This window comes from Cupressus sempervirens, chromosome 3 (genome assembly GCF_028749045.1).
Source record: "Cupressus sempervirens isolate cs-2001-9-10 chromosome 3, ASM2874904v1, whole genome shotgun sequence".
Taxonomy (NCBI): domain Eukaryota; kingdom Viridiplantae; phylum Streptophyta; class Pinopsida; order Cupressales; family Cupressaceae; genus Cupressus; species Cupressus sempervirens.
In genome coordinates, this window is record NC_143120.1 from 485,724,886 (window position 1) to 485,743,970 (window position 19,085).

Genomic DNA, 19,085 nt, shown 5'->3' on the forward strand with positions numbered 1-19,085 from the left:
AGCAATTGAACATGCCACATTTTGCCTTGAAAATACATACATGCTTTGTGCATTTCCTCAGTTGAGCTTTGACACTGACCTAGTATTGCAATCAAGATCAGAAACTCACATGAGCAACAATATGTACGAAAATGTCTCTCAATGCATGCAGCACTGGTTAACTTTCAAATATATGTTGGGAGCAAACATCACATTTTTCTACAAAACCTTAAACAAGCCAAGATGGAATGTCAGCATTTTGAATGATTCTTTGGTTGCATATATGAATTTGGAACTGCTACAAAACATATGAATATCAACAAGAAACAACAAATTCACAGAGATCTAAACATTTGACATCACAAAACATACATTAAAAGGCATGTCACATAACAAGAGATATGCCAATCCCTGTTTATGACATGCATTTAGATTATAAAGAACCACACAACTTATGAGTCTCTGTCCTCTTCATAAGAGATCTCCATAATAATTATCTATTACCGTTCTTTATTAAAAAAAACATTTGCTGCATAAACTAATGCACTCTCATTGCAATTGATTAAGGAAATCCTAAATACTAGAACTGAGATCAGATATTAAATTGAATTGACTATGAAATTGCATATGCATTACCAAACACAGTATTAAATTGCACTTTCTCCGAAAGGCAAATAATACGATAAAATTCTGCAAAAGGATGGGAAATTCCCACATGCACAAAATTTCTTAAAGGGATCTTGGCTTCAAAATTTATTCCCTCAACCAAGGTATTATATCTTGTGTCCACTCACAAAGTTCGCCTTCTTTGAACCAAAGCCCTGCAAAATGAAATGAGAGTTGGAAATAAGTAACAAAAGTTATTTAAAAAGTTGTTCATATAAATCTTACTTGCCAAATGTGGCATATACATCTAAAACACAAGCATTTCCTGCTACTGCTCCACATCTGATAAAATAAAACCGTGCTCACATCATGCATATGCTTAAAAAAAGCAAACATTCTATAGTTCTACATATGTTACATTGTTCTCTCTCCTAATAATATTATCTTCCTTTCCTGTTACTACCTTACATATAAGAAAGTAAAATGTGTTTCACAATATGCAAGTGTTAGAAAACAGGCAAACACTTGGGCTAATATTGCTAGATAAATTATTATGCTTTGTCGAACTTCCAGGGAGATTAATATAGAAATTCAGATCACACAAGAGGAACAATGAGAGACCAACAGAATATAAGATTATAAAATCCTGTCAAGTATAGGATTTCATACAAAGAATGACACAGAATTTTAGGGCCTCGTGAAAAATTCCACCCTGATATCTCCAGTTAGCAAAATTCCACCCTGTACATTTGGCCTATTACATTACATCGTTTGCATGTACATTTCACAAATTGCATCTCATTTAGACCAAATTATGTGCCATGGCACAAGTATAGTTCAACACTTCATGAAATTTGACACTAATTCAGTATGTTAACAACTGTAAAATGAGCTGCAACCTTGTTGAAACAAGCCTCCCAACTCAATTTCTAACCTTATGCTTCATGTGGTACATACAAGTTTCCCAAATTATACAGAAGTTCATCCTGAAAGTAGTGATCTCAAGTTGTCTCACCATTATGCAACTTATGATAGATTTTTATAAATGAGTACAATTCTAACAGAGTTGCTCTCAAAGCCACATGTTAAGAACAATAATGCCCGATGAAATGGAGTTACTGAAGATATTGAGACCCTTATGATGTCAATCTTGCTCAAATATGTCTACAAGAACTTCAATGTTTGCAGTCTATGTAAACAATGATCTCCCTCCCAATACATAATAGACTAATAGTTCAAACACATTGGTGTCAACCTCTAAGATAAATGGGATAATGCCATCAGTCAAATGCTATAAAGCTTCACTATTGTAACAAAAAGGTGATAATTTGAGTTTGAGACTGTTCCAAGTGTGTAGCTTGATGCATCAATCTCAACCTCAGATGGTTGATAAAGATCAAATAACATGTGCATTGGTGCAAAGTAGAGTCTGCATTTGAATTTCGATTGTTTCTCTGATTTTTACCAAGGATCCAAGCAATCTATGAGAAACCAAGTACAAACCTTCTTGTAGAAATTTGCCGACCCTGAAAATATGAATATTAGCCAAATCCACATGTAACTCATGTGCATCCACAACGTATCCAGAACAGTATATTTCCATCATATCAAAAGGACTTTCCAAATATGGATACAATTTGTGATGCTGCAAAGTGCTGAGAACATGTTGAATATGATGTAGATCTCGCCCTGTTTATTAAAAATAAATATTAAAATATGTCATCAAGATAGAAAAGAAAGAATAAGTTGTGAATGTCATTCATCATTGCTGTTAATGTCATGAGGCTCACCAGAGCCAAAGAAGGTTCTCTCCTGGATATCTATGGGTGTAATAGAATTTGTAGGTACCCCAACTTGAGATAGGTCTTGCTGAAGAACTTCACACTGCAGATCTAAAGTAATCTATTACATGTTCTAACCTTCAAAGAGTATGGTATATCTTCAAAGTCATCTTGCTCAAAGCTTTGTAAACAAAGTGCAATCTCCACGAGTGATCCAAATACAATCATGATAAATCACTCTGATAAAATTATTGAGATAATCAGCCATATTTCTAGTTAATGAGTCTAAAGAGGAGTTTAAGACATACTTTTAACCTCATTTCAAATTTTTGAGTGACAATGTAGTCGATTGATATATCAACAGAACCATTGGACATAGCAAGGTAGCAATTTCATTTATGACAGCAGTAGTTGCATGTCATTAGAATTTGGAATGTGTCATGGCATCTTCGCCTGATATTTGTAATTATTTCACTGTATCAGTTTTACTCATTTCAAATGCATATGAATAATCTCTTCAAGTTCCCTGTCTTTTGTATTTTTCCAATCAAGCAGCCCATGAGTTGAACAAGGAACCCAAGCTACTAGCCTTATATTATCGAAGGTAATGGTCTCATTCTTTTTGTGAAATAGAATAAAGAATTGAAGTCTCCAAAGTTGCTAATCAGTTTCCAGTGAGGAAGAACATAGTGTTGTGCCACCTCAAAGGGGTAATAAAGAATCTTGAAAAGCAGTACAACTACATGAGGACTTCTGACCGAATGAATAGAAGGTAGCTCCAAAACAAGAACTTTTCATAAACGACAAAATTATCAAATAGTGAGAATGCTCTCCAAGTAGAGGAAAGCACCCGAAGGGAAAAAGGTGGAACGTTCCTATTACGATAATAGATAAACGTCTATTACTAATTAACGGTAATCTATTTGTAATCTATTGTAAATATTAGAATGTTTCTAATATTTAGTTAGTTGTAGTTATCTATTAGCTTTTTTAGCTAGAGAAGAATGTTTCTATTCTTTACAATTGTTTCCTGAGGAAACATTGTTTTATTCTTTTGTATATATAGACCTCTCTGTCTCTGTTAATAACAAGCAAGTATTTACCAATTACTTCGTAATATGGTCTCAAAGCCAATACTTCAATTTTTTTTGACAAATTTATAATTTCTTTTGAAATTATTTGTTCAAATTTTTCAAAATTGTTTCTGAGATTTCTATTCTTGAGAAAATCGTCTAGGCTCTCATAGTTTTTTGGCCATTGTTTGAAATTTGCGCCATCAACCCTTTGCTTTGCTCGTTTGTTTGCTTGTCCGAAACACCATCAACAGCGATTTTTGTCCATCGGCATCTGAAAAACGTGAAGTTCTATTGGTCGTTTTTCGCGATTTCTTTAGGGCAAATTGCGTACATACACAAATTGCTGAAAAGGACCATTTTTTGGTGTTCCGTTCTCTACAAATCATGTTTTACAAAGTCATTTTTTGGTCTTTTTTCCAGCAATCTTCTGCTCTACTCGTACCTCCATCCAACGCCATTGTTTTTGGGCAGCAAATAGTGTTTTTTTTGTCATTTTTTTGCTGCAAATCATGCCGTTTTTTGCAGACTTTTTTTTGCATTCCGTTCTTCAAATGCACGTTTGTTACACTCTCTTTGGGGTCGTTTTTTCTTTGCCAAGCCAAAAACGACCTTAGCTCAGCTATTTGCACCCTCAAATAGCATTTTCCTAGCCTCCCAAACTCCATTTTTTTGCAAATCCGAGCTTTCATCGTTGCCGCCTAATTTTTTTCGATACCCTAATTTTTTACCTCGGAATCTTTTTTATTACTAATTCTTGATGGTTTTTTCGAGAGCTTAACTGGGTTGTCGTCCGTTTTTATCCAAGCGCCTCGATTTTTGTGCCTCAATTTTCAAGCCAACAAATCCAAAAACCGACAACATATTCTTTCTAGATTTTCAAGCTCTTCTAGAGTCATCCTTCAAATTTTCTGGGTCTTCCTTTTTTTGCCTCAAAGAACGTGCCTTCACAGATTTTCACGTTTTTTCATTGAAAAATGTGCCATGGCATCTCTAACGGACATCCTTCTCAAGCACAACTCAAAATTCAATGGTCAAAATTATGGCACTTGGAAGCAACGAATCATAGCAATTTTTGAATATCAGAATACCAACCAAATTGTTCTAGGTGTTATGAAGCGTCTGACTACTCCTAGTATTGATTAGGATACATGGGATCTGAATAATCAAGAGGCGGTGATGCTCCTCAAATTATCTGTGACTGATGATCAGCTCTCTTAGATTCCATCCAGCAAGACAGCTACTAAGATATGGACACATCTCAAAGGTCTTCATGACACTTCTGACAAAAAGCAGAGCTTTCTTCTTGAAAAACACTTTGTTTTCTATTATCATGGATGAGCGAAACTCGCTTCAAGCACACCTGAATAGGATTCAAGAAATCCATGAGCAATTGCTTGCCATCGGTCTCAAGATAGAGGAAGAGGACATTGTAGTTATCACTCTTTGGAGTTTACCAAAGTCCTATAAGCATTTTATCGAGACTCTCAATATCACGTCTTTTGGTGTTGATATGAAGTTCACTAATCTCTGCACACTTCTGCTTCAGCAAGATCGGTGGAAACAACAGTTCCGTAGCAGTTCTAGCTCCACCTCTACAGAGTAAGTCTTTGCTACTAAATCCTTTCAGAAGGATAAAGGCAAGTTTCATCAGTAGTCTTAGCAGAAGTCTTTTGCTCCAATTTTAGATGGCTCTCGAAAGAAAAACATTCAATGCAACTATCTCCACAAGTTTGGGCACATGAAGGTTGAATGTCGGAAAAGCTTATCTGCACAATCTAAGTAATCAAGTTCGCAGCCCAAAGCAAATAGTGCAGAGCACATTGAGCAGACAGAATCTGCCTTTTACAACGTTATAGATAAAAGACCTGCAGATCATGTGAAGTCGTCTACCTGGTACATTGATTCAGGTGGCTCTCGTCATTTCACTCACTAAAAAGACTGGTTTACTGATTACCAACCTTATTCCGATTTTGTTATTTTTTGTGGTGGAGAAGAGTACACTATTGTCGGCAAAGGTAACATTCAAATTCAGTCTGCTAGGAGGAATCTCATTTTCCTCAATGTGTACTATGTTCCAAGAATGGAACTAAATCTACTCTCACTCAGTTAGTTACTACGACATTCTCCACACTTTGATGTCACCTTTAGTTCACATCAATGCACCATCACTGATCAAGCGACTCAGTCTACTGTTGTAGTGGGTCTTGAGGGCCATGGTCTTTTCGGACTTACTAATTCTAATGATTCTTGAGACTTAGCTATGGTTGCTCAGCGGTCTTCTGTTAGCACACTTTGGCATCAACGATATGGGCACTTAAATGTGCATTATGTCTCACAGCTTGCTCGAGATGAGCTTGTTCTTGGATTGCCAGAGATTTAGACTCAACAGCTTGGAGTTTGTGATGCATGCTAGGCTGGGAAGCAACATCGCACACCTTTCACAAGTGGCGATTCATGGCGCACTTCTCAAGTATTTCATCTTGTTCAAGCTGATATTTGCGGCCCTATGGCCACTCCTATTCTTGGGTCCAAGTATTTTCTGTTGTTTGTTGATGATTTTAGTAGAAGAATTTGGGTGTATTTTCTTAAAAAGAAATTAGATGCATTTCCTATATTTCAGAATTTTAAACCCTTAGTTGAAAAAGAGCCTAGGAAATCTATTATTACTCTTAGGTTGGGGTGAATTTCGTTCTAATGATTTCTCTAGTTTCTTGGACACTTATAGCATCAAACGCCAATTAACCACACCCCACACACCACAACATAATAGTGTAGTTGAACAATGGAACAATGCAATCACTCAGATGGCTCGATCCATGCTCGAACACAGACATGTTCCAAAGAAGTTCCAGGTAGAAGCACTTAACACTGCAGTTTATCTATTGAACCGATCACCCATAGTGGTGGTCAAAGGTAAAACTCTGGAAGAGGCCTGGTCAAGCCGCAAGCCTAGAATCAGTCACTTAAATGTTTTTGGCTCCCTAGCTTTTGTTTGGATCCCTCATGCATTACGCACCAAATTGGATGTCAATAGTCAAAAACTCGTGCTTGCATAGTCTTCACAAAATCTACCACTTGATTGACACTAAGACATCTCGTCTCATCTATAGTCATGATGTAGTCTTTGATGAGTAGCGAGGACCTTTCATGCCTATTTCTCATGATCCTGATCCAACAAACCAGCCTATGAAGGCTCATGATTTGGGAGTTAGGCTTCCATTACGTCTATGTGATGGGAAGGCTCCAGTAGCTCCTGCAGCTCCAATTATACCAATGGTCTTTGTACAGACACCTCTAGCTTCTCCTGAAGGATCACCTCGATCTGTAGATGCTTCATCTGAGTTTGATCTAGATTCTTTTGATGAGGAACCTGATCACCAAGCATCTCCTGATACTATTGTTGGTCGTTCTCCTCTCCGGCCTAAGTGGTGGGCTAAGACACTTGTTGATCTTCATGATGATGAGCTCATCGATGGGAGAACTGCTCAGAAAAAGAGAAAACCTACAGAGTCTGTTAACTTTGCTCTCATGGCCAACATTCATAGTGCGTTTGAACCTCAAACATATTTTGAGGCTAAAGGAATTCCAAAGTGGGAACAGGCCATGACATTTGAACACTAGAGCCTACTGAAGAATAACACCTGGGTCCTTTCTGATCTTCCACCAGGGAAGAAACCTATTGGCTGCAAATGGGTTTACAAAATCATATACAAATCGGATGGTACTTTGGATAAGCAGAAAGCTCGTTTAATTGTGAAGGGCTTTTCTTAGCGTCAAAGCATTGATTATGAGGAGACCTTTGCTCCTACTACAAAGATGAGTACCATCAGATTAGTCCTCGCCATGGGAGCACAGTTTGGTTGGAAGGTCCATCAGATGGACGTCAAAAGTGCTTTCCTGAATCTCCATGAAGAGGTCTACATGACACAACCTCCTGGTTTCAAGGTTGTTAGTAAAAACCATCAAGTTCTCAGATTGGTAAAAGCTCTCTATGGCTTGAAGCAAGCCCCTCGGCCATGGTACATAAAAATTGATAAGTACCTCAGTAATCAAGGCTTCAAGAGGAGTTCTTCAGACTCAAATTTGTACATCAAGACTACTAATAGTGACATCATCCTTCTAGTTATTTATGTGGATGATTTGATCATCACTAGCAATTCGACATCTTTGATTTAGGGAATCAAACATAATTTATGATAATCTTTTGATATAACTGACCTTGGGCTCATGCATTATTGCCTAGGTGTTGAGAATTGGCAATAGTCTTCTGGTATATTCATCTCTCAATCCAAATATGTCAGGGCTCTATTGGACAAATTTTGTATGCAAGATTGCAAGCCTACATTTACACCTATGGAGAAAGGTCTCAAATTATCTCCAAAGCCTCTCCTTCTGTTGATGATACTACATAGAGGCAACTAGCAGGTAGCCTCATCTACCTCTCTGCTACTAGGCCTAATATCAGCTTCGCAGTCAGCTATATCTCATGTTCTACGATAACTCCTAAGGTTGATCATTGGATGGCCGCAAAGCATGTGCTTTGTTATGTGAAGGACACTTCAGATTATGGACTTTTGTACTCTCGAAGTTCTAATCCTAGACTCAGTGGGTTCACAGATTCAGATTGGGCAGGCTTTGTTACGATAAAAAGTCAATTTATGGATGTGTTTAGTTTGGGATCCGTTGCAATCACATGGACCAATAAGAAGCAACAAGTAGTTTCTCTCTCTTCTTCAGAGGGACTATTAAAGCAGAATGTGAAGTTGTTTGGCTTCGTCGGATGCTTGGGGATATGTAGATGTCACCAGCAGGACCAACTACTCTGTTTGTTGATAACGAAGATGTTATCAAGTTAGCCCGAAATCCAATCTTCCATGAACGAACCAAGCATGTGGATGTTCACTGTCACTACATACAACAACTGGTTGAAGACAAGACAATAAATTTGCAGTATGTTCCTACCACAGATCAGACTATAGACATTCTCACCCAGCCTCCTGAGACTGATAAGTTTGTCAAATTTAGATAACAACTTGGTGTTGTGGATAGATTAACCATTAAGGGAGGGTATTACGATAATAGATAAACGTCTATTATTAGTTAATGGTAATCTATTTGTAATCTATTGTAAATATTAGAATATTTCTAATATTTAGTTATTTGTAGTTATCTGTTAGCTTTTTTAACTTTCTTTTAACTAGAATAGAAAATCTCTATTCTTTACGATCGTTTCCTAAGGAAACATCGTTTTATTCTTTTGCATTTATAGACCTCTTGGTCTCTATTAATAACAAGCAAATATTTACCAATTACTTCGTAATAATTCCACCCGTTCAAATAAGCATATAGCCATCCCATGAAGATATACAAGCTATAAGCCTTCCATTATTTTCTTCAATCTCAAAAGAGGGGCCATATAGAATCTGACAAGGTCACCGGGAGACTGGGAGACTTTGAGGTCTCCGGTACTGGTACTGGTACCGGTACGGCAATTTTTCAAATAGGAGACGGGGGTACTTGGAGACGGCAAATTTTTTTTTTTTTTTTTTTTTTAAGATAAATTTTTAGTAGTTTAAACTTAAAGAGTCTAATACTAAAAGTAAATACAAAATTTCAAAATTTCAAAATAGTAATACCGTAAGACTAAAAGACTAAAGTAAATAATAAATTAATAATACTAGTGTTGTCACATTAAAAATTAAAATAGATTCATAGAGTCAAACTGTCAAAGATTATAATAATAATAAGCGGTCAGATACAGAAGTATATTACTGAAATAGATTTTAAAACCTGACAAATTGGCATTGCTACAAAAAATTTGTGAAAATTATTGAATTATTCAACATTGATGCATGCATAGAGACACACTTAGGATTTCTATTTTCTAACTAAGAGTTAGGATTGCTTAGTTTAAAAGGGAGTAAATCATTTTGTAATAGTGTTGTTTTTCCAGTTACACAAATTCAACTAACAAAGATTCCTATATTGGTACTAGGATATTGCCAACAGCAGATAAACAGGTACGAATAACAAATACGACTTATACATCAAACTGAAACATGATATCCTCTTGAAAAAACAGAAATATGGGACCAAATAAATTCATGTTAACATACATAAAACCTCTAGTCTATCACTGTTATCGCTGAGTCTTTATCAGCAAATAGATGCTTGGTTTTCATGAGGAATAATACTATTATCAAGCATTTGCATATCAGATTTCTGTAACATACGTAATACTATCTTCTAATGCACTAACAACAGTTTTTGCACCCTAATTCCTCAGCCGCATAAATTTATGTGATTTGGGATCTTTACTGCAATCCTGTACAGCTTCCAATATGTTGTCTTAGACTTGTATCGTGTTCCTGTAGGTGACGTACATCACCAAGCAGTTGTTACGAAATTCATATAGTACCTTAGATTTTTGCATTAAAAACATTTAAATGAGGGCTAAAATATATAAAATTATTTAATATTATATTTTTCATTTATATTTTATCAGGAGACTTCGGGGAGACTTCACTTTTTGGATTAGGAGACGGGGAGACTTCAGGAGACTTCGTCATGAAGTCTCCAACCTTTTTTGAGGTCTCCGGAGACGCGAAAAGTCTCCGAGACGCCACTTTTAGGGGGGAGACGGGTCTCCTGGTAACCATGGAATCTGACTATTGATATCTATCCATGTTCATTTTGTGGAATGAGTAGTCATTTCAATGTTATTAGAAAGACCATGTAAAATTTGAATTTCAACACATCCATCCATGTTCATATTTTGCAATGTGTTGGGAATTAAGGTATCTCAACATTTGTAAATATACTATTTTATTTATTTATTATTTGGCTTTTTCTTGTAAATTTTGACATATTTTATTATGTCTTTTAATTATATTTGTGCTCTAACTATGAGTTCTTTGTGGATGATATAAAATCCTCCACAAAATAAATAAATTGTGTTCCACTTAAAATGAGGCGCTAGAATTTGTCCAAGGCCTTCGATGCCATGTCTATATTTTGTTGTATTAACTGTATGCTGTCATAAGGTGGATATATTTGGCAGACTTGGAGTGCCCCTCTTTTGTGGGATTCTATTACAAGTAATGATAGAATTGATGCACAAACGCCAAGAATAGGAGTTACTTTGTGTAGGACTAGAAAAAGGGTGAGAATGCATAATAATGAGAGAGCCATAAATCTCATAAAACTTATGCAAACAATCATAGTTTAAACATAAAAGCAACTTGAAATGAAAGAGATTAAACAACAATAAACCCCCTTTCAAGTTGAGCTTTTATGCTCTCCTTTCTTCTCCATAACGTTGAAATTGATGTAGCTCTTGATCTTGACAAGATGCACCTATGATATGATAGCAAGATGATGATATGATAGTATGATATGATGATGACAAAATGACAAGATAGCAAGAATACTAGGAGAATGTGGTTAGCAAAACTAGTGCAAAGAGGCTCAATTTATAGGATTTGAGAGTCAAATGCAAGAGTGGAAGGAAATATGTGCAATTGGAATATTGTCATAGTTAAATTGCACAAATTAGAAAATTGTTATGATTAAGAGATTTAAATTAGAAAATGTGTCATAAAATGGCACATTATGACAAATTGTAAGAGATGTGCATAGAAACATATTAAAACATTTAGTGGAAAAGGGGAAAATGAAAGGGAAGGTGTAAGAAAAGGAATGGAAAGTGTAAGAGTTGGAAAAAGGAAGGTGTAAGAGTGGAAGCTAGAAAATAGGATGTGGAAGCACAATTAGTGGGAATGTGTAAGAGTTAGAATTTTTTAATTTAAAAACTCATAAACCCCTCAAAAATTAGAAATTAGAATTTAGGAAAAACGAAATCAAAAAATGGGAAATTAGGAATTAGGAAATATGAAATTCCCATAATTCATGAAAAGGGAATAATTAATTGAGAAATATTAATTAATTGAGAAATTTAGTAAAGAAGAAGAATTAATAAGATGAAATGAAATTAAATGATTAAGACATAGGAATCGACTATGGGCTATCTAATCCTATAGGAAAAATTTATAAAAATGATTGGACAAATGATGAAATAAACATAGGGATAACCCTATTGGAGGATTGTGATACAAAATGCAGATCAAATGTGATAGAATTAGATGGATCAAAGCCAAATAAATGATCGAATTGATGAAATAAATTATGCTAGATGAGGATAGAAATTGATGACTTATCAAGGACACATGACAAGGATTGATGAGAAATGGCATTTAACGGATTTGGCAAATGCCATAGGTTGACTGAAATTGATTTATAGGATTGATCAAAAGATCAACAGACATAGTCAATGCTATCAAATAAATTGGATAAGGACATGATCAGACACTAAAAGACTCAACAATGTCAAGGATCAAATTGATGACAAATGACAGCAAGGCATTGAGGAAAATGATGATGCCAAGGATCGAATCGATAAAATGATGACATGCCAAGGACACATGACATGAATTGATGAATGTTGATAAGGCACTAAAGGACAAAACAATATCTAAAGGACCGATGATGATTACTAGGGTTAATTTCAAGTGATTTCGATGACATTGGAATGGGTTTGAATCGGTTTCAAAAGGTTTAGATTAGATATGAATCAATTCAGAGGTGATCTGGATTTGACTGAAAACGGTTACAAATGATGAAAAACATCTCGAAAGATATTCAAAGAACATTGTGAAACAAGTTTGAATGATGATCAAGTTGGCCAAAAGATCGAAGTTAGTGAATTGAGAAAATGGGACAAGTTAGGATGCAAAGGTGATAAAAAACTAGCTGTGAACCATTTTTTAGCATCTAAACTTTGAAAGCTAAACAAGCTATGACACATTTTTTGTCATGAAATGCCTATTTTGAGATGGTCTTTTATGAGCAAGCTGGTCACCCATGTTGAGTGGGTCAAATTGGAGGTTACAAGTGATTGGTTATTGGAAATCATGCCCAAGTTGGGGAACATCTTTTGGTGGTTTTGTAACATGACTTTGAAAACCATTTATGATTTCCAATTTCCTCATTTGTTTATAAAGTGATACCTGGGGAGGTGGATATGATAATAAGAAATTGCAGGTATACTGGTGTAGTTGAAATGGTGCAAAAATTCTTTGAAGTTTGTTGAAGATAAGATACTCATGTAAAGACTTGCCTTGCAAGTGTAATGTAATCCTCTTTTAGATTTGTTAATACATTGTGGAGATTTTCGAGATAGGTTTTTCCTCTCAATAGTGTTTTCTCAACCTAAATCATTATGTCATAGTATAAATCTTTATATGCTTACGAATGTGTCTCTACTATTTGTAATAAGTTTGAATCAATTTTTTGTACATCATTCCCTTTGAAATTGGTGTAAGAAGTTGTTTCCACAAACCTTGCTTCCTTACAAGTGGTACCTAAACCTGATCACCTTTGGTCCTCGTTATTGGTTAGAGAATTTTTTGAGCTAATCATTATTTAAGTGGGAGCTTGTGTAGAAAGAGAACTTTGTGATCTTTACTGTTACATCTCAAATTTTGACCTAATTTAAATTTATTTATAGCCATTGAATTGAATGGATTTTCTTTCATAATCATGTGAAAATGGTAGTTAAATATATCCGTTGTATTCATTATATTAACTGTTTAATGATGATGGTCATTATCCACTGTTTGTCATATGATGATTAGTAGTTTCCTGGTTTCGGAATTATGATCAATAACTAAATTTCTTATCTACATTAAATGTTATTATGGATTTATCATGGAACTTGTTATTATCTTGAAAAATGTTGCACGAGTGGTTGCACAAGAAGATGAAAGGGAGAAGCATTGCTAAATGGGATCAACGGAATTGAATACAAGCTTAGTCCAATTATCAGATTGACAGGTATGACCTTTAACTGTCTTAGTAAGTGAACATCAAGATACAATCGATGGACACGCATGAGCTATTAAATAAACATTTAAAATATTAGTTATTTTTTGAATTAATTAAAAATAATGCGTACCTCAAATGGCTTTTGTTTGACTTTTCCGCCACATCATTGTAATGTATATTTATGTACGTGCACATAGATATAGAAATAAAGGTGACACAATAATATTATTTTTATACAAGATTTTATCTAATACATACATTTAAATACATGTACAAGAAGATAAAATAATCTTCCAAACAAAACATGTATTTAGATACACATAATAATAGATACGACTTTGGGTAAAATATATAATATGATGCCAACTCATAAATATATCTACATGCAAGTAAATAAATATATTGTAAATTATCCTCGATTTATAACCTTCAAATCTTTTTTCATATTTATTCAATTTCTTGTTAGAAATCGAAATGCACATTTGGCATATTATATTGGCGATCAAGAAGCCAAGTCTTTTCTTTATGAGTTACGGCTTCTTGGAAGCCAAGAAGTTATCAAACACCTCTTTAAATTATGGAAGTCATGAGAGACCAAGACGATATATACCTCTGCAGTATTTCTTACAGTGGATTCCTCTTAGATCTTTTTTTCGTTCTTTCCCTGCATAACAATTCTGTCATGATAACTTCCCTTTCATTTTATATTTCCTTGATGAAGCACATGATTAGTAATCACACTAAGTCTGCATCCAGAATTCTTTCTGTGAAGGGGGCTGATTGATAGCATCCAGCCAAGACTCAATTATATTTCAAAATTTTACCAAGTTATGTGGTTGCCCCCATATCCCAATGATTATAACATGTTTTATTTTTAGATATTATTACATTTCGAAATTTCAGCAGTAAGATACAATTCCAGAATATGTCGTAAATCATCTTTGTTTAAAAATCATCGGTTAGCTCCTCTTTAGGACAGAATTTCTTATGATGAGTCAAAACCAAGTATCCATAACATGATATCATATCTTTATTATGCCATTGAATGTCAAAATCAAATGGTATTTATTCTACAAGTCTTAAAGCTATATTTCTTAGGTCACAGAAATGTGATAAGCTAGAAACATGTAATATTATTATATTAGTTGAGGATCAACAAAAAGAGTTGGTTGCTCTGAGATTCAAACACCTGGGACTCACCCAGCTATATAGCCAAGAAAGAGGTGAAGAGGTGAGATAGATATTTGCATTAACAAGAAATAAAAACCAGACATGACATAACAATTCTAAATTATTTGAAAAAGGAAAATCATTTAATAGCTCATGCATGCTCATACTTATCGTTCCCCTGTTGTCAAGTCGAACGGTGGTGATCGAGTAATTGAACCCATCCGAAAACCTTGGCCAAGGTCATTAAAGAAATGTTTGCCATCTATGATCACTTGATGTCAGTAGTGCTAGTTATTCAGACATGTCCGTCCATAACTGTGTGGACATTCTAAACACTGAAATGCTCAAGTGGCTGGACTAAAGGGATCCCAAGCCTAATCGTAGGGTAGGGAGGGCATTTCTATTCAATAGATTGTGTGGGGATGAATATGGTCCGAGGTTGAGAGGTTAAGCCTAAGTCAATGCTTCTCCTCTTACCGAAAGCCAATGCTTGCACAACTAATTAAAGACTCACTAGTTACTTCTCGTATGTTCCTCTTTCTATTTCAGGTTATACATTTACTTTACTTGTATGCAAGGAAAGATAGTTAATCGTTATTTCAGTTATTTCAGTTGATTGTTATTACAGTTATTTCAGTTGATTGTTACTACAATTATTTCAGTTGATCGTTATCGCAATTCTTTCAGTTGATTGTTATTACAATTATTTCAATTGGTATTGTTATCTCAATTAATCATTAGTAATTAAATTAGTTAATATCTCATGAAAAGGATTCAAGATATTTTGTTTCAATAGTTAGTTGAGGAAAACTCTTTCATATTTTTGTTCTCCTTTATTTTGTTATGAAAATCCATTTCTTACATTTACTATAGGAACAAAAGATGGCATGCCCATCAAGAAGGATCGAGGTTGGAAAGTTTCCAGACACAAGCTTTGAGATGTGGAAACTACGAAATGGAAGATCTATTGATTGACCACCACTTCTAGGATGTTGTTGATGCAAGTGTTCAGAAGCCTATAGATGCTACTCAAGCATCTCATTATGATGTAATGAACCACAAATCTGTTAGGTTTGTAGCTTCAGTCGGATTGATTCGATCATGAGATACATTGTTGATGGTAAATCATCATTTAAAAAATATTATTATATAATATATATATATATATATATGGTTATTTATATTATTGTTAATATATTATTATTATCTAATGATGATTAACCATAGAGACATGTCTCTTCATGAGACATCTCTCCTCCTCTCATATTTATAAGTCTTCGAGTCTGCATTTGGAACACAACAATAACAATGGCAGTGTTATTACATTTGCAAATAACAATCCTCGAAAACTCAATATGGTATCAGAGCGAGGATGCAAATGTGAGAAAGGATTAAAGACGTGGAATAAAGTGCTAAGAAATGGAAGAATTGCACAACTTCCTACCCATGAAGCGGCAATTATTTGAGAAGAAATCTGTACGATGGAATCCCTCAACCTTCAGCGCAAGGAATGGAAGCTGCATGGCTGTATGTGTACATCTACGAAGATATGAAGTTGTTGTATGCTGTGGCATTATCATCGAGGGTGATATGGATACTAGAGCATAGCGTTCAATATTATTTATCATGGACAATAGACAATACGTGGTGTTATGACATTCACATCGTCCTTCATCTCTTAGAGAGACACAAGCCCACCATCATAAGCAAGGAGGAAGAACGAGTCTAGTACACATGACTGTGAGCATTCTATAAATGGTTTCTAAATGAGAATTGTCTCATTCACCCAAGCATGGACGAAGCTAAATATCTGACCAATACTTTAAATATCTGACAGACAATGCATTCAATATTATTGACCTGTCTCAAACACCATACAGTCAAAGATATGGTTCGAGTGTAGTGTAAGCACATAGAACATATATAAATACAAATAGCACCTTCATACTCTCAGAAGGAAAGCTTGTCTCAGGATTTGTAAAATATACCTTATATCCATGATATTTGAAGACGGCATAGTACGGTAATGAGAATAAATACATGCGCCTATATCAAATACGGTAGCTTGAAGACTACATGTCAGGCACCATTATCTTCAATCCATTCATCGATCACAAGAGACTATATTGTCGGATTAATCAGTAAACCAAGGATATATACACCAGCCCACTTTGCATCAGGAGATTAGATGAGTTCAGGCTATAACATCGACAAAGGGAGATAGGATAAGCACCACAGATCACAAAGGAAAGGGAATACAAAGCCAAGCAATAGATTGGCGATACATTCATAACTGGTAGCGTTTGGAACGTATATATTCTGAAGTTTTGAACTAAAATGATTATCAACAAAGGAAATGAATTATCTTCAATGTTGCCAAGCACCATTTACCAACAATTAGTGCTTTAACATATTAATGAGTAATATTGATTTACAAAATGATAAATCTAAATTCTAATAATAATAAGACTAAGAGTCATTACGAACAAATTAAGGACACCACAATACAAGGTGCCACAGTGACTGGAATACATTAATAGCTGCATACAAACCATGCTCCAAGACCAAGGAAAATTAGCGATTGGAGAAAGTATCAAGTATGAAGAATTAATAGAACAAGAGGCATACTGCGTACAGTGCTGCTACTGTAGAAGATGTACTTAGGAAGCATATTACATATACTGTCATCGTCGTAGAAGGATATAACTTGGTATCAAATATAAAAGCATTTCATGCTTTTATCAAGGAATGTTAAATTTCTTATCAAATATGTTAGTCAAAACCAACAATGAAGAGAGTTTGTGAATTATATGAAAACAAGGGAAAATACATGGGACATACCCAATTAATAATTGTAATCAAAAAGCAAAGAAGTAAACTAAAACTAGTACCTTGCCATTGATGGTGGCATATAAACTATTCTCTTGCAGCGTGCTTACCACCAAGTGTTAGGGGAGATTGGTATTCAAGCCTCATAAAACAAGATGCAAGGTGTGGAAGAATCATTTCCAATTTTAGCGATCAAGTATCTAGACAATTCTCCACAACAAGTTGTAGTAATCCAGTTACAATATTAATGTATGATCATCATTTGGAGACCCCCAAATAGGTTACTTGAAAAGAAGAATATTGCATATGTAATGATGAAGAGAATATAAAAGAATATTTCAGGTCTATGAAGGGTTCAATGGATAGATATACAAATCATTCTTGAGCAGATACATAAGACTTATGCAAAAAATAATCCAGCACATACACTAAATCCATGAAAAATAGATGGGTAAAAGGGTTAAGAAGTGTATAGTATGTTTCAAGATTGTGAAAGGTTCCATAGGCAGATTCGAATGTTATATAAGCCCACTACCATTCTAGCACACCTGTGAAGAAATTTTTGTGGCAAACTTGAGAGGTTGATATAAGAAGCAACAACGACAGCAATAAGCATTAGGAGGAACTCTCTTCACCCCCTTGATGTCATCAACAAATAAAATTTTGATGAGATAGCTAAGAATCCAATTGAACAAGGAATAGGGAAGCATAGCATTATATCAAGGCTTCGTTCTTGGTAATTAAGTTGCAGATTTCTCTTTGGTCAATATCCATTAAGGACCACATCAAAGATCTCTATCAATATGATCTAATGTTGATAACTTCTCTTGAATCTAGTGGATATCTATAGATTGGGATTTGGGTATAAGATATAGTTTTATTCTAACATGGTAACATGATACTTGATGACTAGATTGTGAATAAAGTCAGCTATCTTCTACCTAACTAAGCATTCCACAGCAAAAAAATTCAAAAATTTCTAGTATTGGATGGAATTGTTAAGTTGTGGGTGAGATGCACATAACCAAAGATGAAACAGATGGATTACAGGCTCATTCCTAATACCAAATTGGAAGAAATATTCCGACTCTATAAAATCGAATGAATGGGAATTTTACATTGTCGAGGGGAATAATAATCAATGTTTCATTCCCACTTGAACCAGCTTTAGAGGGGAGATGTTCCATTCTCAAATAATCTAAGAAGGTGAATTCCGATTTACTATCTATAGACCTTCATATGCAGATAAGTATTTCTTATCCTTGAGTATTACATTTATCTACCCATTATAGTCTCTTTCTTATTTGTATTTCTATACATACTATAAAGAGCTATTTTCCTTGATCTTTCCTTTATGTTCAGGGATGTTCTTGTAGGTACTTTATACATGCTACCAAATATTGGCAGACTCAATCTTATGACAATAGCTCCAAAGAAGTTGTGATTTGAAATTCAATAATCATATGATGATAAGGCTGGATAAAGTGAGGCTCTTGAAGTGAATATCTTTGATGGTTGAGATTATAAGTATCCTTATATATAAAGAGGGTGTCTGTCACTTTATCAGAGACAACGCAGGAGCTTACAAGATTGATACTCAGAGGGAGTCTAGAAATACATGTGTGACTGCATGATTTTGATAGGCCTACTCCTATGTACATCATGAGGAAGTAATGACTTATCACCAAAAAGTCACAAGATCAATATCAAATTCGGAGGGAATCCGACACGCATCCTTGGGCGAAGAGAGCCTCTAAAGGAG

General features: G+C 34.9%; 1 protein-coding gene across 2 annotated transcripts in view; it reads right to left on the reverse strand.

Annotated features, from left to right (window-relative positions):
* Nucleotides 1–348: 348 nt before the first annotated feature.
* Nucleotides 349–19,085, reverse strand: part of LOC149567287 (uncharacterized) — a 47,657-nt gene continuing 28,920 nt past the window's right edge. For both annotated transcript variants that reach the window (XR_016362391.1, XM_089820452.1), the window contains exon 7: nt 349–800. Coding sequence is in view for 1 of the 2 variants with exons in the window: in XM_089820452.1 (XP_089676578.1) it covers nt 733–800 (68 nt within the window). In the remaining variant the exon portion in view is untranslated. The remainder of the gene's footprint in view (nt 801–19,085) is intronic.